General features: G+C 40.4%; 3 protein-coding genes and 1 non-coding gene across 9 annotated transcripts in view; 3 read left to right on the top strand and 1 right to left on the bottom strand.

Annotated features, from left to right (window-relative positions):
- Positions 1–4,603, top strand: part of myripb (myosin VIIA and Rab interacting protein b) — a 102,722-nt gene extending 98,119 nt beyond the window's left edge. For 3 of the 5 annotated variants that reach the window (XM_085762662.1, XM_085762663.1, XM_085762660.1), the window contains 5 exons: positions 1,683–1,874; positions 1,981–2,142; positions 2,238–2,333; positions 2,476–2,536; positions 3,696–4,603. In XM_085762662.1, the coding sequence (XP_085618788.1) occupies positions 1,683–1,874; positions 1,981–2,142; positions 2,238–2,333; positions 2,476–2,536; positions 3,696–3,739 (555 nt within the window). In that variant the 3' untranslated portion in view covers positions 3,740–4,603. The remainder of the gene's footprint in view (positions 1–1,682; positions 1,875–1,980; positions 2,143–2,237; positions 2,334–2,475; positions 2,537–3,695) is intronic. The other 2 variants (XM_085762664.1, XM_085762661.1) reach the window with 1 other exon arrangement.
- Positions 4,604–7,845: 3,242 nt separating this feature from the next.
- On the bottom strand, positions 7,846–13,593 carry prlh2 (prolactin releasing hormone 2). The gene is made up of 4 exons (XM_085764085.1): positions 13,529–13,593; positions 9,775–9,873; positions 9,142–9,325; positions 7,846–8,257 (listed from the first exon to the last, which is right to left on the bottom strand). Exons 3-4 carry the CDS (start codon positions 9,302–9,304, stop codon positions 8,067–8,069), a joined length of 354 nt encoding a protein of 117 aa, XP_085620211.1. The 5' UTR covers positions 9,305–9,325; positions 9,775–9,873; positions 13,529–13,593; the 3' UTR covers positions 7,846–8,066.
- On the top strand, positions 11,941–12,013 carry trnar-ccg (transfer RNA arginine (anticodon CCG)). The gene has a single exon. It is a non-coding gene; the product is annotated as a tRNA-Arg (tRNA).
- Positions 13,069–23,592, top strand: shrprbck1r (sharpin and rbck1 related). 2 transcript variants are annotated; one of them, XM_085764083.1, is made up of 14 exons: positions 13,069–13,798; positions 15,213–15,387; positions 16,363–16,431; positions 16,650–16,791; positions 16,898–16,988; positions 17,102–17,423; positions 18,133–18,233; positions 18,420–18,590; positions 19,785–19,945; positions 20,809–20,920; positions 21,346–21,525; positions 21,748–21,846; positions 21,993–22,136; positions 22,315–23,592. In XM_085764083.1, the coding sequence occupies exons 1-14, from the start codon at positions 13,499–13,501 to the stop codon at positions 22,393–22,395; spliced, it is 2,148 nt and encodes a 715-aa protein (XP_085620209.1). In that variant the 5' UTR covers positions 13,069–13,498; the 3' UTR covers positions 22,396–23,592. The 2 variants fall into 2 exon arrangements, with proteins under 2 accessions (XP_085620209.1, XP_085620210.1); XM_085764084.1 differs by having other exon boundaries at positions 13,253–13,795.
- Positions 23,593–23,785: the final 193 nt, after the last annotated feature.

Genomic DNA, 23,785 nt, shown 5'->3' with positions numbered 1-23,785 from the left:
CTTTTTTAAAACTTATTATTTTCCAAGTGTGCCCTCCTTCCTTACATCTCTGTCTCTGTCTGTAGCCTACTCGCTGTGCTATATACTGTGCATATAATTTATTTTTATCTATTTATTTTTATATTATTGAAAGTGTTTTTATATTGTATTTTTATAGCATGCTTGTTTGCACTGAAGGGGGGGAGGGCTTAAAATTTCGTTATACAGTAGTATAATGACAATAAAGGCATTCTGATTCTGATTCTGATACTCCCCATTTAAAGTTTCCAAGTCTGTCCCTACTGTCGGTTGTCATACTTATTTCCTCATGTTTTTATACTTGAAAGATATTTCTGCTTTAGAGTAACACTAGAATTGTCTAGTTGTCTTTTAACATCGGTAGCAACCAAACATCCATTTCTCCATCAGCCAACTCGATACGTCACATGATCACTGACTGATGGAAACATCAGAGGGTTTGTCCGCAGCCTCTCATCTCTCACCTCATTCTGTGTCTTGTGTCCTCACCAAAGCAATGCCCCTCATCTGTTACTCATCCCTACTTGTCTCTCCAGTCACCATCTTAAACAGACTGTGTCTGAGAGGGATCAATACACCTCTGATTCTCACTGATTAAAGCTTCAGCCACTGAGACATTCATTATTTAATTAGATCTGTGTCTCTTTACTGCATTTTCCCTCTCTTGATCATAGTTTTTATCTATTAAGAAAAAAAACAGCAACTTTCTTTACAAGACATATCAACCACTGAGTTATACTTTGACATAAACAGCCCTGAATGTGGAAACTATCTTGGATTTAGATGAGCAAGACAGTCCAGCTGATCATAACACTGACCAGCATTAAACACAATGACTAACATGTTTTTTTTAATTTGTCTGTCAAAGGCATTTTCCCAAATTAATTAATTGAGACTGTGACATTTAACAACTTTTGGACTGACTCTGTTTTTTAAACAAAAGGTCAAAACAGATTATTTTTATCAGTATGTTCTAATGTTTCTGGCCGTTGCCTGTAATGAACATACATTGGGATTTCATCTCAAAATTGAATTGATTGAACACCATAATTCCTATTTCTATTGTTTGAGATCAATCTCCCTTTCAAATGGGCAGAAAAGTAAAGAGAAATGTTCTGTCCACTGCAGCTTATACAGTAACTGTTCAAAGCCCGAAAAACAAAATGTCCATAATTCCTCCACCTTGAATCTCGTTTGCTTCCCTCTCTTTTTTTCACTTCCAGCACCTTCTGATTTGTCTTCCAGGTCAAGCATGTGCAGATGTGTGTGTTCACAAAACAACTGAATAAACAACAGAGAAGGTGTGACAATGATATGTGTGTGTCACCCGCACAGTGTTATTTTACACTTTGCAGCTTGAGTACACAGGGTTGAGTTTTGAGTGGTAAAGGTACTTTAAGTTTGTTTGCTGCTCCTCAGTTTGAGATGTTTCTTCCTAATCCTACCCTAATGATTTAATAATGCCCCAACATTATGATGGCATAATTGCATTTTGTTGCATCCCCCTTCCTCATTATGATTTTATATCTACATCAAACCCTTGTTTTGTCATTAATGTGGTGTTTACAGATGTTATGTACAGTACAGAGGTCTCTTCAGGAGTTACCACGTAGAGAACTGACATTTCTACTGTGTGCGTGTGTGTGTGTGTTCTGTAAATGAAGCAGAAGTACTCGGCAGCCTCCCTCTGCAGCATCACTACAGAGGTGCTGAAGGTTTTGAATGCGACAGAGGAGCTGATAGGCGAAGCCGGAGGTGAGAGCTACACGCCGACCGAGTCCATGAGCGCTTCTCCCATCTCCAGCAGCTCAGAGACCCGCAGGCTGGACCAGAGGCTGACCAAGATGGAGGAGAATGTGAGTTCAATGTTTTTAATCCATGGATTCCCACTGAGCAGTAAAAAGGATGTGGCGAATCAATCTTAATGGGAACTAAAAGTCTAGGTGTCTCTTCTTCCTGCAGGTGTATCTGGCTGCTGGTGCAGTGTACGGCCTAGAGGGGGCGCTGGGCGACCTAGAGCAGTGTGCCCGCAGCATCAGCAGTGGTACCACTGACACAGAGCTGTCTTTCCTGGAAGACCAGGTGGCCACAGCAGCGGCTCAGGTCCAGCAGTCTGAACTACAGGTACTACAGAAGGAGCACACACACGTGATATGGGAGCCAAGATTAGATCTGTATTGGGTCATTTTTGTTCAATTTACACTTTTTCTTCTCTTAAGATATCAAACATTGAAGCCAGGATATCAGCTCTGAAAACAGCTGGGTTGAACGTGGTTGTCTGCAATCGTTTCTCCAAGTGCAAGCCAAAGGTCAAGGTATCCCACCGCCCTTTAAGTTTCTTTTTCACACAAAAGACCATTCACACTCAAGGAAATAAGAGCATGAAGCAGCATATGTAATAATGATTTTTGAATTACTAAAAAGTGAAGTAAATAACACAAAGATTTCTGTTTACAGCCTGAGACTCTGGATTCATCACGGCACCAACGGAGAAAGCTTCCAGCGCCTCCAATGAAAGGTAACAGGCTCCCTTCAGAGAAATAAATTAAATAAACACAAACAGAAAAATATGTGTGAACAGAAAATAATGAAATGTAGTAAACAGTTTGGAAAATATGATTCAAACTTTGCCAAACCTTCCTCTAGATCTAAATATGCATTGCAATGAGCTGTTGTGAGGCTGTAATTCAGTGTTTATGAAATAATAATAGTTTATTACATGTCCATTATATGTCTTTCATTGAGTATTACAGTTAAATAAGAGGACTGAGGAGGGGATTGTGCCCCCATATTTATTTTCAGCCATGACCAAAAACATAAACACACATTTTCAATGATTATTGTTATTTAAATGAAAAAAACAACTTTTTGTTGTAATGATCCCAGATGTGGAGGGTGTGTACTAGTGTACTGCTGTGAAACTCTACTCACCTCCTCCTTCACACTTTCCAGTCATCAGGTTAAGCAAAAGTAAAGTGAAGTTGTACACATCGGTCCATACTCCCCGAACACAAACACTGTTTAACAGCCTTGTACCTTTCCTTGCATGTGTGTGAGTGTGTGTGAATGAAAGAGATACTGCTGGAGATGGACAGTGAGACAGAGACGAGGGGACACACTGTTTTTCACCTTTAGCGAACGTCACACATTCTGCGCTTTGTCCTGAAAGAAGAGATCGGCCGCTGAATGGATGTAAAAGTGAATGCATCTGCTAGAAAGGGACTAAGGAACTGAAAAGCTCCATTAGATGTAACGCAGCCAAATGGAACCACACACGGCACAGGAGGATAAGGCTGTTTTATCAACCAACAAGAAGTCGGTTCCTTTTCATGTCAGTGAAAGGCCTTTTTTTTCCTGTTAGGGCCTTTTTATTTTATTTTTGTCTTATTTTTTTCTTCACCAGCATCGCCACAATATGCTCTGATTCAGGGTGGCTTTTTCAGCGGCTTCACAAAGACGGCATGACGGACAATGGGGCAAAATCAGTGACCAAGACATGTAATCATGTCATTGATTTCAACAGAGAGTGTCCCTTTCATCAGTCCATCATACAGCATGCTCTACATTTATGACCAGGAAGATATAATATAGGTCGGCCTTGTTCGTCTGCATCATATGTCACGTTTTATTGTAAAAAATGCTGATTATCCGTTATGCTGTGGTGCCTTGCTTTTCAGAAAAGTCGGAGCCAGAGCAGCAGGTGAAAGCGTTTCGGCCGTAGTGACAGTCAGGCAGCACAACGAGTCCCTCAGGGCCACTTCAGGACCCCAGGGACGGGGGGGCCGTTCTCATCCAGTGCCTTGACCCAGCGTCCGCCTCCAGCTCCAAGCCGAGCAGGGACCAACACCTGCAAGCACTGGCTCTCTCTCCCTCCCTCTCTCCACTGTATCCTCTATGTTCCCCCTCGCTGCGCACATAACACGTCAAAGCACGGACAACTCGACAGCTGGTGTCTCTGCCTTAAAATCTGCAAACACTCCTCATGACCCAACTCTAAAACGGATACCTGTACAGACAGAGAAAAAAACAAACTCTCATTTCCTTTTTTCTATCTGTTTGCAAGAGTATTGTGATTTAATGTACAATGAAGATGTGGAAAAATCATGTGAAAACTTTCTGTGATTCAGTGTCCCAAAAAGAGGCTGAGCCGTGTTTTATACTGCATCTTCTTTCTCACCAAATGATATGTCACGAGGAATTTTACCATGCCGTAAGCCCCTCCCCTTCTTTTTCAGATGATTGTCAGTTCACACATATACAGTACACACACACACACACACAAAGCTATCAGATGGTACTGCTCATTTTAGGGATGATTGTAACACCTTTGACATTTTAACCATTTTTGATGCACTTAACCTAATGTTTAAATGTAGAAGTATCAGGGCTAAATAGTTTTTGTCCTTTCCTGCCACAATAGATACGAGGTGATGATGATAATAAATAAAATGAAGCAAACTTGAGGAATATGTCAATTATGGTGAACAGTCCAAAAAACAACAACAAAAACACAGTTAAAAGAACAGCGCAACAATTTTTACACTGAAAGTCAATTAAATGAAGGGATCCCAACCACTCTTATGTTAGTTAGTTAAAATACATAAACATGCAAACGGGGGGGAAACAGCTAAAAGGCACCATCTAAAACTTGCAATAACTAACTTTATTTTGTGTCTTTCTTAAATTTCATTTTATTTATTCATTTATTTTTGGACCACTTGGGGGCAGCAAAAATAAGTTATAGCAACACTTATATTTTATTTGAAAATAAAATTAGCAACAAGTGACCCTTGTCACTCATTTACAGTATTCTGCAGTTAAAGAGGTAAACATCTGGCTCTTTAGCAGCTGAATGCACCAATGTTTTCACCAGCTATCTACTAACTAGTCAGTCTGATGTTGGGTCTTAAAACTTTATTGCTGAAATTAGCTCTCTGTAGCTTAACAAACAGCTACATAAAGCTAATACAGCTCCATAAAGTGATGGAAAGGTGCAGGTTTGTGCGCTAATTTAGTAAAATAATCATAAATATAAAATAATAAAATAAATATAAAATAATCAGTGACTGTCATTTTTAAATATTATTATAATTTAAATATTAAGAAAAGGCTGATTTTTGGTGTCTTCGGTGTTTCCTACACATTAGAGTGGTGTTGGTCTCTCAGCAAGAAAGTGAATTAATGTATTTTCATAGTGTCAGACCATTGATTAAATAAACGCTAACTGTAATGATGGGTTTTTTTCTGGGGCAGTGCTCTCCCATTCATTTAGAAAAGGAAATATTTGTAAGACCTGATTAGAAAACACATGACTGATAAAAGCCTTAATGTTGAAGTTGTGGGCTTTTACAATATAATAAGTTAAAATAAGTATTTGAAAACCCAAATTGAGCTCAACATAAACCTCCTTTTTTGGAAAGGACCACATCAAAGAATATAGAAACAACTGAGGTATTTATTTTTACATTCATTTTATACGTATGCATATCTATGAAGACGGAGTAGAAGAATGGGCCATAACTCAGACTTCAGGTACATTTCCATTCACCTCCAAAAAGAGTATATCTACCTCTATATACACTTGTCCTTATATAGGAGTTAATATCTACTTGCATATCTGCACCCACACATGTACCCACAAATACGCATCAGATAAATACTTTTTCCACTTAACCTTCCTGAACAAGCTCCTCCCTCCTGTTAGAAATGCATTTATATATTACAACCATCATGAGACCTTGCCATTATGCTATTCCTATCACCAGGAGAAAAAAAATAGAATATAAAATATTAGTTAGCTGAATCACATAGTGTCTGCTTGCCTTAGGGTTAAAATCTGATGATATATTTCTGGAACCTGAACCCGCAAGTCAAGTTTTTCAATTCAGAATTAGTTTCAAACTAATCTTCAAACATTGGTGGAACTGACTTAGTTAAGGTTTTGATCCATTGATCCACATTGCCTGTCTCCAATGAGCCAAACTTGTGTTCTTGTATTTTTCCAGATCTGGGGATTCAAATGGCTTATATTATTTCTCCAGAAATGTTCTCCCCAATCTAGAGAGTCTGAAAGCTGCCATTTGTTCCCCAGGCCTCCTCAAAAAGCACCACCTCAGCTCCTCTTTCCAACTTTTCTTTAATGTACAAGGTGTTTTAATTTCAAGCAGGAGAGCATTGTACAATCTAGAGATGGACTTACATGGTATTGAGCTAAGAGCTGATTTCAGGATTTCAAACACAACTTATATTCTGTCGTTGATACGTCTGTGGATTTACAGTTCGAGGAAAGCGTTCTCATTTTTGATACTTATTTTCTCAATGCAGTATTCTTCAACCCAAAGTTGCTTTTCTTCCTCTGTCATTTTCTTTGTTTACTTTAAAACATTGTGGCCTTTTGTTTGAAAAAAAAAAGGAAAAAAAAAAAAAAAAGGTTTCTCCATGTTCTCCCTTTGCTGGGTCATGTTTGAACTTTTGTGTTGCTTTCAGAAAATCTTGTAAAGATTTTTACAAAATGAAGTCTGACGGGCTTTATAAACAAATGCCATGAAACCATGATTTTGTTACAAGCAATTTATTTTTGTACTTAACAAACGTTTTTATGCAATACCACTGAAATAAGTACTATTGCAAAATTAAAGGCTTTATTCTCTCCGCAAATGAGCCCTCCTCAAGTCATGCCTATCATATGTGATGACTCAAAGTGCTTTCAGTGTACGTCTGCATTTACCATTTGATATTCTGCTGGTAATGACGATGGTAAATGCTACAGAAACACAGGTGACAACAAGGCATTTTAGGAGCGGCCGGTGTGGTTCGTACTGTGTTTGTACTTCTTAAACGCTAGATTTGAGAATACTGCCTTTCATTATTTTGGGTTCTTTTACTTTGTCTCTGTGACCACTTACATTTATTTGAATATCATTTTAGCCATGCACATAGTTGTCAAAGTCTTTCGCTTTGGCTACAGCTAAAGAGCACGGGTAGCTGTTCCTTGTTGGACTGCTTGGATTAAAAAGGTGTGATGATCTTCTGTATGAATGCTCTGCCCCCTCTATTAGTGACCTTTTCATCCCAGCCTTTCACATCTCTGGTTTTGCACACTGATCCTGTACTTTTGTCAATCTTGTTCTCCAGAGGTGTCGATGTATAAAAAGCATGTTTCTGGTTTTATCAAATTGATGTAAAAAATTCCCATGAGAAGCACAGCCACAAGGGTCCAATCATCAGTGTCCTGTATTTTTGTAAGAAAAACGGGGGAAAAAAGAAAAAAAAGAACTGAAAAAAGCATATATATATATATATTATCTCATCCCAGAATTTGTTAATATGTGTATATGTGTGAAAAGATGGATATGATATAGAATAATGTGTGTATTGCCCAATCATAGTTGACCAATTTTTCAGTGTTGTGTGCAGAGACTATGTATAATTGTCATGACTTGTACGGCTGGATTCACACAGGAAATCTAAGTTTCTACTGTGACTGTGTCCCAGATAATCAGGAGTAATGAGATCTACACAGATAAAAAAAAAACAATATCACTTTCGTTCCTGTTTAAATCCAGTGTGGATGAATATGAAGAGGTTCACTGTGCACAGCTCCACAGGTGGGCCATTCACTTTTATGTGCAATTGTTTGTTGCAATCCATATGACATGTTGGGGAAAATATAAACGTGCAAAAAATACAGATTCTCTATGTGCCACAGTACTCTGAGAAAAAAAATGTATAATGAAATGAATAAAATTTCAAAAGTAAAGCTCCCTCTCTTGAAAGGGAATCTTTGCCCACATGCACCTCTACATACAGGAAGGGGATCAATACATATAATCATAACACCCTTGTTTATTAATCAATATAGAATACATTTTTATTTACAGATACATTTGGGGAAGGAAGAAGGATTTTACCAAGGATCCTTTCAACAAAGACCTCAGAACAGACACCAGAGAGAAATACAGTTAAGAGGAAAAGACGAAATAATCTTAATCAAGATCAAAAATAAAGACACAAAGCGTTTGTTGATGGAGGAGGAGGAGGGCTTGCTGTCATGGTAACCAGTCCCCGTCTTCCCCATCCAGCACTTTCTCGAGATCCCCCTTGTTTCTGAAGCTGTCGAGGAGCAGCGCCAGCGTCCTGACCACAGGCTGCATCCCCTCCACGCCACTGTGCCTCTTCCCAAAGCGCCCGATGGGTCTCACCCCACGGCCCACGTACCAGTATGGATCTATCTCTGGACCTGGACCACGACCACACACAAGGACACCATCAGCATCATGTTCACAGAGATGTTTTGGTCTCAGTAAGTGACAATCAGACTAATATTACTGCCAAATACACAGATTTTATGATGACCTCCCATTAGCAGGTACATTTTATAGCCCTGAAGATAACTGTAATAATAATTTGTATAGATTCTTCTCAACATAAATCACGAAGAATATTATGTTAGTTTATTTTCTCAGCTCATTTGATGCTCCAAGGACATTTATATGGAGAAATTACATGTTTTTCCTCCCGTAATTTATCTTCCATTCATTCATTTAAATCAGAATAAGATCCTGAAAAAACACTAATGTTCAAGTGTTGTACTATTTCTTTGAATATTTTGCAATGTACAAAGTAAAAGGATAGTGTATATAGTAGTCTGCTGTGTGTGAGCAGAGTCAAAACCAGCATTAACATTTTAACCTGTTTGCAATCAGTCTAAATCAATTATTATATAAATATATACCTTTAAATATAGTTCTATTAGCTATTTCTAAATGGCAATTAATACAATCAATACAAAGTTTTTGTGAAATGCCGAAAATATGATGCATAGCACGTTAAATGATGGTATATATTATTGGTTAAAGTGTAACACAAATTACCTAGTCTAATAATACCAAGATGCATCTAATGCTCCCTTTAGATTAAGAGAGATTTTTGTAACCTGTTGACAACAATTTTCAAATCTAATGTCAAGTTTGAAATAAGAGAAGATCAATATAAACTTTCTATACATATCATCATGCTTAGTGGATGTCCTTAATGTTAAAGTTTGTGACAATTCAGCAGATTATAACAACAAAAAACAAGCATATACTTCAGCATATAAAAAAGCAGGGAAAAAGGTCTTACTTCTGTTGTCGACATTGTGAACAATGTGGAAGTCGTGCTCCACCGTGGTGCTGTGAGCGCTGCTGAAGCTGGAGGAGAGGAGGAGCAGCAGAGCCAGAGCTGCAGGCAGCCAGCGGCTCGTCAGGACGCAGTGCCGGACATCAGCCACTCTCCCAGGCAGCATGCTGTGGAGTCACTCAAGGCACTGCAGAGGACAATGGGACGCCGGTCAGTAAAATATCACTCACTGTTGGAGGGCACTCCACGCAGAACAGAGAAGAAAGCCTGAAGAAACTGGAATAGTTAAAGATCAAAAATATCTCCAGGTCAGCCAAGTTTACTATAAACTTACATTAAAAAAACACAGAAAAACTACTTCACTGTAAATAGTTAAACTTTTTTTATGAGAAAAAGAAAAGAAAAGAAATACATAAACATCATAGCTTACTATATCAATCTCCAATTATTCACTATTTTAATGATGCAATCACACATCTAGTTAACACAAATCTATCTGGAGTCTTCACAGATCATAAGATAATTGTCTAAACAGGCAACCTAAGGAGTCCTCGTTATCATGCGCTCACCAAAGTGAATGTATCCAGCCCTAAATATACATAAATAAAATGTAATCTGCAAACAGCAGCCTCTTACCCTGCACTTTGGTAACAGGCTGAGGTCAGTTGGCCGAGGTCTAAAGTCGTTATTGTTGAGCAGGTGTGCTCCAGCTTATATATCCATGCTGCCCGCGAGCTTGTTGAATGATGAATCAAGAACGTCAGTCACACACAGTGATCCCAGACTACAGGATGCATCACTCAGCCCCCCGTCCCCCCACCTCCTCCCCTCCTCCCACTCTTTACCCCACCCCCCCTCATCCCTGTGACAGAGGAGGTCTGGTTTAGGACTTTTCCTGATATCTGTCACGTAGCACAGCAATCCATCAGGAGGTGGATGGCATGCGGACCAGTTTAAATCAGTGAACATGGGGAGACCCACCAGTTCAAGTAGGTCTGTCAGACAGTGACTGTGTGGTGGGTGGTTTTTGATGAGTCTTTCATCAATCAGCTTGATTACAGGGGACCGGGCAGGACCCAGTCAGCTACTGCAAAAACCTCAGTGTATTCTTGAGCAGACTCATGCCAATGCCTGGACCAATAATAATAATAACAACTGGCTCCAAAAATAAATGCAAACAGCTCATTTTTGGCAGCATTTTTCACTTTCTCTTCAAAGAACATGAGATGAGTTTGGTATCAAATACAACAGTAGGGCTCAGTGTTGCTGGAACAATCACGTCCATAGTAACCTAAATGTTCCTCTCACCAGGGAGCTGACAGCAGTGAGTCACAAGTGAGAGGTTAAGGTGTGAAGAGCTTCACCCAATTAAGCATACTCAGGTGTAAAGTCGCCTTCAGCCCCAAAACAACGACTCTAAAGGTCAAGACGCATCCTACAATGCTATTCAAAGTGAAACCATGCAGTTTACACTAAGATATCATTTGGTGAAAGATTACAGGCTTGTTCATTCTGGAAATCCATGAGTAGAAAACCAAATTAATACATTCTTGATACGATGTAGTGCTAAAGCGATCTTTTAACAAATCAGTTAATCATTTGATCAATAAATGGTTAGGCTGCAATACCCTCATACATAGCTATACAATATATTAGGAGGATATCATGTGCATGTGCACAGAGCATCGCCCTGGGGAAGCACTTTGGTTCTGCTCCACAGATTTGGGCAGCCATAATTTGTCACACGCCAAGATCAGATTGTATGATTCAGAGCATGGCTGCAATAATGAGAAGATGACTACCCCAGGATGTGTAATCACACCACAATACAGAAACACCCGTAAATATAAAGCAGATTTGATTTAAGACAGAGGTTATTTGAAAACAACGTTTGTGATTTGTTGTCTCCAGATGTCACACACAGGGAGCGTGGGTGCACTCAGGAACAATTCATAGGGCCATGCTGGTGTTACACATGAGCGCATTTCTGAATAAATCTAAAATAAAGAGCACAGAAAGCATGCTCAGGTGCTGATCTATAATGTATAGTGACGTCATTTATCCTTATCCAACATGTGATTAAATTCCTCACTCTTCATGGTTCCAGTTGCACCTGACTGAATGGCTTCATCGTGCCTGTGAATGGAGCCACAGAGGATCACAACATACGTATAAATTCTTTGACATTTGATGTGCAATACTATTGTTTTAAGTAATAACTAAGGTTTCCATTCATAAAAACCACAGTGACAAGATCTATAAAGTTTAAAGAGGAGATTTCCTTGGTATCGTGAGACATCAGCGCTCTAAGAAATGCTGTATTGATTGAGAAAAACCCCGCTTGCAGACTGATTAACAGCTTGACCCAGCTCAGCTTTGCGATCTAAATCATTCCTCTATTGTGCTACAGTATATTTTGTTAATTGCCTAACAATTCGTGACCTACAACACAATGTGTGGGCTGGGACGTTCATTGACCATGTTGGTTTAACCCTCCCTCCTAAAAATAAGGGATAGTCAGCTTCAGTGACGACATTTCCTGCTAAGCTTTCATTGAGAACAAAAGTGTATGAATGGCAATTTTACTAGTAACCCAAACAAGAATGCTTCACAATACAAATCATACATCTCTGCAGCTACAGAGATTGAGAGTGTGCTGCTTTGCTGAGAATTTAATCATGATGTAAAGATTCAGTATGGTAGACTTTAAAATATCTACTGTGGATACAACAATATAACAATCTATCAGCAGCTAAGAAGATATGATGAGATGAAAACACATTAATGATTTTGATTAAGTGTGGCCCAGTGGCCTAATGGATAAGGCATCAGCCTCCGGAGCTGGGGATTGTGGGTTCAAGTCCCACCTGGGTCGGATATCAGTCACGTAGCCTATCTGTTTACAGTCCTACACAACTGTACCTTCCCCACCCTCAAAAAAGTGGAAGGAGGGAAGGGAAGTGCACTGTGTATTTCAAATACAGAATAAGAGAAGTGCAAGTGAAAATAATGACAGTGACAACAGCCAATTAATGCTAGTGCTTTTTTTAGGTCACTGTCTGCTGTAGAAAAGGCTATGTCAACAATACAATTATAATAAGTTTGTAGCCTATCAGAGGTTACTTTTTCTGAGAACTAAGAATGAATAGTGTATGAGAGCATACTTACATGATGGGTTTTCAAAGTACACAAAGTCCTGTTAAATCTTGTGTTACACCTAATGCAGATCATACTGCTCCTGTGTCCGACATTTAGTTTTTGTTGCAGTGAATTTGAAAGTCTGGGGTCATGTTTTTGTTTTGTTTTTTTGACTGGAAATGCTTCATTAGTCTTGTTTGCCCTTGTTGTGTAAAATGATGAGTAACATTGTTTAGTTAGTAAATAGGTAGGAGGTTTAATGTGTTTGATATTTTGATATTAAAAGCTTTAGGTTTTATTATGAAAGATGAATGGCAATGGTGCCAAGGCTATAAAAATTGATTTAAAAAAAGAAAGGTTACAAGATTTGAGCATAGTTTTCATAAGGAGGACACAAGATTTTCTTTTCTTTCCTTTTCTTCTTTTTTTTTTAAAACTTAAAAATCAAAGTAGCAATACCACAATGTATAAGCACTTGTTTCATTTAGGTTTTTTTAATATGGGGTCCCTTGCTGCCCCTTTGTGGTCAAATAAATAGATGCACATGCTCAAACTGTTTACATCAGTACAAGATTTACAAACTGCATTGCACTGAAGCCACAGACTTAAAACGTTCATTTTTATAAACATCATATATGCGTCAAATGTAGCCTATATATTTCTTTCCATAATTATTAGGTCAGCTAACATGTGAACTAAGGCAACTCACGAGGGTTATTTAAAAAAAAAAAAAATCATAAATATTACAACAGCATACGTCAGCTTCTTGCCGACGCATGCGCACTGCGGAGTGAAAGCGTACGCACATAAACACTTTAGCGTTACTAGTATCAATCTGCTTCGGTAACCTTGGCAGTGGGGAGATACGGGATGTCTCGGTGGATACTTTTACTTCCCCGGCATGAAGAAAGAAACACTAAATCTACCTGAGACGGAGCATTAGCGAAAACGGAACAGGAGAGAAGTGAAACCTCTGTGCTGTGGCTTTTTTTTTTTTTTTTTTTTTTTTGAAGTCGCTCCAAACAGTTGTCAGACTGTAACACGCACTTGCTTCCTGTTGTCAAGTGGAGCCAATAAAATATCTAACATCGAGTTACAATGTGAAGAAGAAGACGGGCAAGGAGACCGACGTGTGCGTGCGAAGAGGTAAACACACACACAACCCAGCGGCGGACCCCGTGTATGTGTTTGTTTTCTACATGAGTGTGTGGTTGGCAGCAGGATGTCGCTGAGTTCAGGCGGTTGGACTTACGCCCCTGGCAGCGCTACACCACCGGAGCAGTCCGCTGCTGCTCTCCCCGCCGCCGCCGGTAACTACGGGGCCTCGCAGTCACAACAACCCGGCGGCTGCCAAACCGTCCTCATTTCGGTTCGGGTGTCGGTGTGCCACTCCGGTATACGGCCGCTGTGTCTTCCGGGGGCAGGCGATGAGTCACTCCGCCTGCAGCTCAGCATGGACCCGGGGAAATCCGGGGAATTCCGCCTGTCGCTCCAAGACAGCAGCGGGACTGGCCGGAGTGTGGTGAGTTCACGGCCGCTAGTACAGTGCATGTTGGGGTGTGAGTCTCAAACAAACACTCCGTATGATGAAATACCTTACATTATTGATAGATATCTAGACCCCGTGGTTGCTGTGTGACAATTGGTGGAATAAACCCAAAGTTTATATATAGCACTGGTGGTGGTTGCATCCAATAGTAAAGAGGCCCCATGGTATAAAAGAAGGGGCCATGAACACTCGTCGTGACCCCTGTGCTCTTTACCCCTCATGTTGACTTTTGTGTGCTCCCTGTTTTCCAAATTGCGCAAGATTAGCAGCTTTATTAGGCCATGTTTTGTATTCACATTTTCTTAAATCTCATCTCTTCTCTGTTGTAGTTTGTGATAAGTTTTTCACCACACTTGTGGCATATGCATAGCCTAATACTAATAAAAAAAATAGGAGCTACACCATCTTTACACTGACTAGATTTTTTTCTTTTTCTTTCTTATTTACTTATTTAATATGAACCCTCTTGGATGAGAGGTGAAACGTCTTCCTAGACAAATAACCAAGTCCAGTTGCGTTCGATTTAAATAACGATGACCTGGACAAATGAGAATATTCACAGGCTTATTTGTTTGTCGTTATATGAACATTTTTACAGAAAGTAGGAGGTATAGCTGTCCAGTGTTTTACATTAAAATAACAAAGAAGAAAGAATACATCAACCATCTGAGCACTTAGAGGTTCCTGACCCTGGAGTTTTGAGAAACTGTTGGTTGACAGGACAAGGGGTCTAGGCCACTGTGTTTACCAGCACCCAGATTCCTGAGGAGTCCTTGAAGCTCCAAGGGCCCTGATATGTAGAAAATATACATACACACAAACGCACCAGTTCTGAACTCAATTGGTCCAAAACACACGTTAGTTATTACTCAGCACACCATACTGAAACTGTTGTAGTACAACATGCTACATTATAAACGTGAGCAGTTTTAAATTGTGATTTTGGAAAAAGGACTTTGTCTTCCTTTTTTTTTGTCTTTTTCCTCTAAAAGCATTTTGAATAGTTAGTCCGCACTCGGGGGTGGAAAATATCTCTCACATCTCTCAGTATGATGCGTTGTTGCAAGTCAGCGGCTTGGGAAAGTTCCATGCAAAGCTTTATCGTTTCCTGTTGTATTTTTCCTAATTGTATTTTTTTAACTAATTCACATCCATCCTGCTGTGTTTTGTACTTTCTAAATCACATTATCTAATTATGCATGCCTATGTTTGAGTTTGTAACAGTATAATGGAATAACAAAATTATGGATTTACCAATTTACCAATGTGCGCACATGCTGTGATTCACCTAGTTGTCATTTCGGAATAACGTAAGCCATGATTCATCTTCCCTATTTCGCCCTACGTCATCCCCTTTCATTCTCACTGTCTCTTCCTCTTCTTCCAGACCATCGCTGAGTTCGATCTGAGAACAGTACACTATGAGGTGAAGTCACCTAAGTGCCATGAGCTAAGTTTGGCAGCACCGCCACATGACCGCATCAGCTTTAACTTCCGCTGCGAGCAGGAGGCCAATGAGTGGGCTACCGTGATGATGTCATCACTGAGAGAAGCACATAGAGGTCAGTCACCTGTCTTACCAAGCACTCACATTAACATTGGCGAGCAGCCGTAGAAGCAGATGTCGGCAACAGGGTCATGTCAACACTTTCAAACCCTTTTAACAAATGTTGTTGGACATGTTTTCTGTTAGTGGTGGAATTATTTTGCCCTGTAGTGAACTTTGTTTTGTGTGAAATGAGCTTGATGTATCAGACCATTTAGCCCTTGATTCATCTGAACAGAAGAGCTTTTCACTGGCCTGTTCAGTGCTTGGTAACATCGCTAGCGTCAGTCTCAACCACTGGAACTAAACTTCACATTCTTGCTTTCAGGGAATTTCAGTAAATTGGTCTTATATAATATTTTCTTTTTGGCATATTCATGTGTGTGCAAGCACTAAAGAAAAAGAAACAAAAAAACCAAAATATGATTGTTGTTGAATGCTAAAACGACCTTTTATGACAACTATTGGGAAATATAGTAACGGTAGTAATACACAACTGTGTAGTTTACAGCTATGGGCAGCTATTGAAGTCAGCAGCTGTAGCTGTAATACAAACCTAGGCCCTTATTTTTCAGCTATCTTAATATAGCAGAAAGTGCTGATGTGGGAACCTCCCCTGGGAATCTCCCCGTGTAGGTAAATGGGGCTTAACCAGCTGAGAAGAGACCTTAAAATAGATGTAGGACATGCATAAAGGACTATATTTCCTTCCCACTCAGCGAGGATAGTAAAATACTACTTCTAAGCCACGGAGAAGTGGTCTTTTTGGGGCGGACTAACTTTCCCGTCAGACATCTAAGCTGCTGTAAATGATGTGGAAGTGCCAATAGACAAATTACCCCTGTGGCAACCCACACAGAGTTTCTCTTTCAACAGATCTCATTTTAACACTTTATAAGTGAAGACAGAGCTGGAGCTGAAAAGCTGAATGTTTCTTGCCTTTTGTATCTAATGCCTTTGTCTGGATTTCACCTTTCTTCTTTGGCTGCAGCCCCTAAAGATAATGGTTCTCAGATGGATGATCTTCATCTTCAGAACACGTTGGCTTTGCAACGAAAAGGTGTGTACACTGAGCATCTTCCTGTTCATGCAGAATATTTTATGTTTATGTATTTTTTTGGATATGATGTAACTAATGTAGTCATTTGTTCCATCATTTTACTCATTCATTGCACCATTTTTAGCTCCATAGTGGCTCTTTGCTCAAACATCCTGTATGTTCACCTGCGTGGGCTTGTCTGTGTCTCTTTGTGCATTTCTGTGTGTATCCATCTGTAGAGGATAACTGCATAGAGTTGACCCGAGCCATAGAAGCAGGTGACATGCAGTCTGCTTCTGCCATTGCTGTCACACTCGCCAGACAAAATGCTGCGCTCAAGATTAAGCCCTTGACCAGAGAATATGAAGACACTGAAATCAAGTAGGAACATAATTTATGATTTATAAATATGATTGATGCTCAGAAATGGGATCTAAGTTATTATATAGATTTTGACTGATGGCTTATATTTCAATTTATTTAACAGTTTGGCTGTTGTAGTTGAAGACTCTTCCTCATCCTGTTGTGTTACTGTGAAAGTTCTCCCACATATGACGACCGCAGCGCTCAAACAGCAGGTTAGTTTGACCACGTTCCTCTTCCTTTTTTTCTAATACTGCTAATATCCCGCCTAATAATTTCTCTGTTTCACTTTCTCTCCTGTTTGCTTCCTTTCATTTCTTCCCCCCAGATGTTTCTTGAATACGGTTTTCACCCGCGGGTGCAGCGCTGGGTGATTGGTCAGTGCTTGTGCACCAACCAGCGTTCTCTCGCCTCGTATGGCGTTCGTCAGGACGGTGACACCGCCTTCTTGTACCTCCTATCGGCCCGTCATGCTCGCTTGACGCTCCAGGTCCTCCAGCAGGACCAGGAGAGTGCCCTTCTCCTCAGCCCTTCATCTCTGTCGCTCACCGCCTCTCCTCTCCCCTCTACCTCTGCAAACGGCCCCTCATCTCAGGACCGGAGGCCATACACCACCCTGCCCCCTCGGCTCAATACCGGCAGCAGCACTTGTGAGTAAGGGTGTTGAATCAAGGGATTGATTGATGCACCTTCAAACTTACTATAATACTCTTTATTATGGTAATCAAACTCTTGTTGGTGCGAAGGATTCACAGAAAAGCGCTGTTAGAGGAATACTGTACTATACATATGATTTGACGGTATACAGTTTAATTCAATGGCCTTTTGTAATTTCATAATGTACTACATTTGTCATTTTTAGTCATAATATCCATATATTTTAAGGTTTTTATTTGCATTTTGTCACAATATTCATATATACATCAAATATGATATATGAGCTGACCTGTCTGACTGCAGAATACAGTCTAGTCAAATGTATTGTTACAATATGTTATCCCAGCATGACTTTATAGCACTACAGTCTGTAGTGTATCAAAATACCAAATAGACCATGTCATCTATATTTTAACTTACTGTAACCTAACCATACATAGTAATGGAAACTAAGCAGAACTGAAATGTGCTTAACCTTTTTAAATGTAATGCTCTAATGTTACTCAAAATGATGTATGACTTTTGAGTGTGTTGTTTCACTTAGACCTAATAAAGAAGGTCAGCAGAGCAGATAGTGGTAACATCTGTGGGAGGTGTTCGCACTTGCGTACATCGCGTGTATCAAAAGTTATGTAACCCGTACAGATAGAAACACACTCGCACGTAATGAATGATGGTTTAATGAGCACACAAATGTTTCAGGTGGGTCGGAGAGAGGAAACATTGGCGAGATCAGAGACCTTATCAACCTAGAGATGCCGCAACTCAATGAAGCTCTGAGCCCCAGCACGTCTTCCTCTCAGGTATACCAATTCATGGTAGTATGAAATTGCGGTATGTCCAAGTGTTTCTTCATTCTATGTTGTCAATGCTTTGATAAAATATACCTTTTGATAATCCTTTGATAAACTATAATGTGCCTGTAGTGCTATTCCACACCCACACACACAAAAAAAACAATGAAAGTGACGTACTAATGTGTGTTTCAGGGTTGGTCCTGCCCCTCTTGCACTTACATTAACAAACCGACTCGGCCTGGTTGTGAGATCTGCAGCACAAACCGACCTGAGAACTACATCATCCCGGGGGGATACCGACCCGATGCACTGGAGCTCAGACGCATCCAGCAGGAGAAGGAGGCTATCAGACAGTACCAGCAGGTAGGAAATACACACACAACTCAGCACACTACGCACCCACTGTCTTACACATACACCTGTATTTTGGCTTCAGGGGATAGATTGATAACTGCTTGAACCAACACTCTGCTGAATATGAAAATTTAAAAGGGGTGTACCGTTTAGTGATCAAATAGTATTTTGTGGGAAAGGGGGTGCATAGGATGGAGATTTCAAATTGAACCAAAAAGAGGGAGGTATGAAGGCATTTACATTTGAATTCAAACTCTCAGGCTCTCTCAGGTTGACTCTCTTCTCTTCTGTCTCTGTCTTTTTGAAGGAGAAAGGGAGAAGAGAGGCGCTGAGGAGTGCTGGGGCTCAAAACAACTCACTCCTGTATAACCTGGACCAGGACTACTGAACACACACAGACACAGGCACACACTCACACTCCATGTCCATTCATGTTGCACTTGTAGCACCAATTTTGTTGCACTCTTGAAACACTCGCTGTTAGATTACAAAAGAATTCATCATGCACAAGCTTATGTCTCCATGCATGTCTACAGATATGCTTGAATTGAAAGCATATGGTACTGTTATTTCTATTATGAAGTTGAATGTAGACTCATTTGAGATGCACAGATTCCACTGCAGACTGTTGACGCCTTATTTCCGCCAAGTATTGGCCAAATAAGCAATATGAGCGATGGTGCATCCCGTCTCCAGTGTTTTGCATGTTGTTCCTACCGTAATGAAACTGTATGAGAACATAGATTTCACATTTTATGAAAATGTGAAAACACTGTTATAGCCAGAGAAGATTGATATCGATCCTCTCGGGCCACTATTTGCATTTAGTCAGAGAGATTTTTCATTACAGACATATAAGAATGAATGTGTTTGCTGTTCAGGCTTTGATGATAAGACTCAGAATTGATTATATTCTTTGTATTGACCAAGCCAGCTGGATAATCATGATCACTGTTGACCTTTTACATCAAGTGGCTATTTTATTGACAGAGGGTGCCACTCAGTTGAATGTAAAAGTTGTTAAATTTGCACTGTTTAATTGTATATACTCTGAAACAGACAATAAAATGTTTATACACAACAGTGTGTCTGCATGTATCAGCATGCCTGTAAGTGTGTGTGTGGGTATAAATAAAACATTTAGGGAAATTGTTTATGAAATGTACCTTTAACCTCCCCAAAAAACACCACTCCTTGTCTCAGGCAAGAGAAGAGGAGCGCAGGGAGAATTTTGCTCGGCTGGTGATGATGGACGGCCAGGATCTGGTGCCCAACCCAGAGCCTGTGGACTGTAGGATCTGCTACGTGGACCTGCAGCCTGGAGAGGGCGTTCTGCTGAGGGAGTGTCTCCACTGCTTCTGCAGGTGAGAGTCAAAGGGTTAGGGGGAATCTTATAGGAAAAAAAATGGAAAGAGTGTCAATACTGGTGATCATAATTTACTAAAATGTTAAAGGGATAGTTCAACATTTTGACAAATTGGCCCATTGCCATAATCTCTATAGTCATAGCAGTAGGTTTGTTACCTTTAATTGTCGGTGCAGGCTATTTTTAGAGCAGCAGAGCAGAGCTACGCTACAGAGGCTAATGGGATTTCTTGGTTTCCCTCATCACACTCATCAAATACACAATCCACCAGCTCCAAAACGCTCTCCTGGACAAGTTGTGACCTGCACATTCACCACACTATGAGATAATAATGAAACGTTACAAGACTGAGTTGTTTTTGAGGTAAATTTATGCAAAACCGCTGATGCACGTTGCCTCCAGGAGCAGTTTTTCAGCAAGCTGTCTCTGCATCTGCCTTGAAAACAACTCTGTCTCGTAACATTGCGTTATTATCTCATAGCGTGGTGAATGTGCAGGTCACAACTTGCCCACAAGAGCGTTTTGGAGTTGTTGGATTGCATATTTGATGAGTTTGGAGGGAAACCAAGAAATCCCATGAGCCTCTGTAGCATAGCTCTGAGCAGCTTGTGGCTCTGCTCCGCCGTTCTAAAAGTAGCTTGCACCGAAAAATAAAGGTAATGCACCTACTGCTAAAACTTTAGGGATTATGGCAATGGGCCAATTTGCCAAAATGTTGAACTATCCCTTTAAGTAAATTCTGTCCATTTAATGCAGTTTTATTTATTTTTAGCCAAAGTCTGAGAAAAGCAGAAAGAAGCACCTGTCTTGTGATGACTCTAACTGTTCTGTGTTTGTGTTTGTGGGTGTGTGTCTGCCCAGAGAGTGTTTACGCTCAGTCATCATGTTGAGTGAGGAGCCTGAGGTGCCCTGTCCCTACAGAGATGATTCGTATTCCTGTACCTGCTCCCTGCAGGAGAGGGAGATCAAAGCGGTGAGTTGTACCAATGAACCTCTTTGTTCTGTAACACCAGATTAGGATACAGTAACTTAAGAAGCTGGTATATTAGCATCTTCAAATCATCAGAATATTTAAATCAAGGCTGTTGTGTTTTGTCTTCTCCACCCTGTGGAAAGTCTGGCTGCTCAAGCTGCGATGATGTAACAGTTTAGCACTATGGACACCACTGCTGCATGTTAATCAATAAACTGTGACCCAACCAGGACTCAGGTCAGACAGGCAATGATTTTAGTTGAGTAGTTTAGTTGAGTTGTGAGGAACATGTGTTTGAAGTGACGACCAGTCAAGCCAGTTTGACATCCTGCTCCTAAGAATTAATGAAGGGCTGGAGCGTTTCTAACTCAGATGTTATCAGGCTGCTTTGCTGTGACTGTTTTCTTTCTCTTCCTCCTTCACAGTTGGTGTCAGCAGAGGAGTACGAGCGCTGGCTGCAGAGAGGTCTGTCGGTGGCAGAGTCTCGATGTGAGGGCAGCTATCACTGTGCCACTCCAGACTGTCGGGGCTGGTGTGTGTACGAGGACACAGTCAACGTCTTCCACTGTCCCGTCTGTGGGAAACACAACTGCCTTATTTGCAAGGTATGAAATATATACAGGTATGCCCCAGGTTAACACATGAGACTGTTTAAAGCTTTAATCATGGATGATTTAATCTGTAAAAGATGGTGAATAATAAAAAGCCACTGCTGAAAGTAGGACCAGCTTTCTAATTGGATTGGTCTCCTCAGTTTGACTTTTGTTTAAAAACAGAAGTTTGTCTTGTACTGACGTAGAAGTATTTTTCTGTTTCTGCTACTTCAGGCAATTCATGAGGGAATGAACTGTAAGCAATATCAAGATGATCTTGCAGCCCGTGCTATAAATGATTCTGCTGCAAGGAGGACAACGCATCTACTCAAGGTGAACTACCACGGGCTCCTGTTGTATACATACATGTACATACAACATGTGTATGCCAGGAAAGAGAAAGAGATATCCCCTCTAAGCTGTATATCTCTCTCTGTCCTCCCTTCATCTCCATCCTGCGCTCACTTTGGCCCTTCCAGACTCTTGTGCAATCAGGGGAGGCAATGCACTGTCCCCAGTGTGGCATCATTGTGCAGAAGAGGGACGGATGTGATTGGCTGCGCTGCACTGTCTGTCACACTGAGATCTGTTGGGTAACCAGAGGGCCCCGCTGGGGACCTGGGGTAAGAAATATTTCCTCATTTCTCTTACTTCTCTGACAGTGATTTAGGAGCCAACAGTCGTTAATGGTCTGCTGAAACGCTGTTGAGAGATTCTCTGGAAGGCTGACTGAATATATTTGTCTCTTCCTACATAAAAGCGGTAATAATCTTTCCATCTCTTATTCTGCTCCTTTCCAAGGGCCCGGGAGACACGAGTGGAGGATGTCGCTGCAATGTCAACAATCAGAAATGTCATCCTAAATGCCAAAACTGCCACTGAGAATCTCTAAAATTGGTCAAAGTGGAGAAAGGAATGAGAGACTGAACTTGAAAACCCAACTCTTCTCTAAAATATGGAAATCAAAGCATATAAAAAAAAGTATATTAGTAAAGATGGCCATGCCAGGACTGTTACAAACAATACAACTGGAGACTTTTCTAACCGTCACTCACTGCCAAATAATCAGCAGCTTTAGTAGAGTACTCTGAATGACAGGAATCGTATGTTGGCATTCAGCTCAACAAGGAAATGAAAGCTGTGTGTGTTTAACAATACAGTGTTTAGATACACTGATCACTCACATCTGACTACAGTTATGATAAGTTTGGTTAGAAGTATGCAGAAAAAGAGTATTTACTTTTTTGTGTGTGGTGCCTTTTTAAAATGACTGCACTGCAGATTTAGCAATACAGGGGTGTTGTTTTGTGTTGTGGTAGTTACATACCAGGATTAAACTGCATTAAACTGAAGTGACCTTATTCTTGTGCACAAAAGCTGTAGCAGGGTGTTTATGATGACATTTTCTGGGAAAAGTCATGAAATCCTTGTGGTGTCCTTGATATGCAATTTTCTGCATACAGATAGATTTAAGCAACTGTAAGTTATATATAGTGAGGGTATTTTTGTTGTGTCGATAAACGCAGTCGGATGTGTTCTCTCTGGGACAGTTGGACTGATTCTGATTTGCTGTTGAAGCACATGACGGTGGTACAAGACTGCGATCTGTTTGGCACTCGCATGCCTCCGTATTCGACCAGTAATGTGGAGATGCAGCAGCCACACAGAGGCAGCATCTCTCCTGCTGATCAGCTGAGTATTGTACGGTGACATTCCCATTAAGGAACTCACATATGATGTGGTGCACATGGTGATATTAACTGGCATACTTAACTGCTTTTTTTTAATAGTATGTGAAACGTTTCTATCCTTATTGGTATCCGAAGAATTTCCTAATTCACAGATGTTCACATTATCACTATAACCAGGAATATGATCGAGTACCTTCACCAGCTGCACTTTGTGTTCACCGGGAGAAAAGAAATAAACTCCAAATACAACAGTATGCCCTCACCTACACTACTGCCCTGCACTGTGAAGCCATGAATAATTATTTACTGTTACATGTGTTCAGAAGACAGCAGTGTTGCTGACGTTCTGTTGTGCCTTACTGATCAATAAATAACCTTTAAACTCAAACATCCTTTGTATGCGTTTTGATGTGTATTCATGTTGCAGGGCTGAGCACATTTGGAACAGTGTAGGATGGAGATCGTACCCTCTATGGGTGGATATTTCAGCAGTATCAGGTTGGTGAATGAGACCCAACATTCTTTAAGAAAACAAGGAGAGCATTATCTCACTGAAGACATCAAATTCCCCTTGTGGGGGA

This window comes from Trachurus japonicus, chromosome 20 (assembly GCF_045865225.1).
Source record: "Trachurus japonicus isolate A0001 chromosome 20, Traja_1.0".
Lineage (NCBI taxonomy): Eukaryota > Metazoa > Chordata > Actinopteri > Carangiformes > Carangidae > Trachurus > Trachurus japonicus.
The sequence above is the reverse complement of the archived record's forward strand: the minus strand, read 5'-3'. Positions and strand labels throughout refer to the sequence as shown.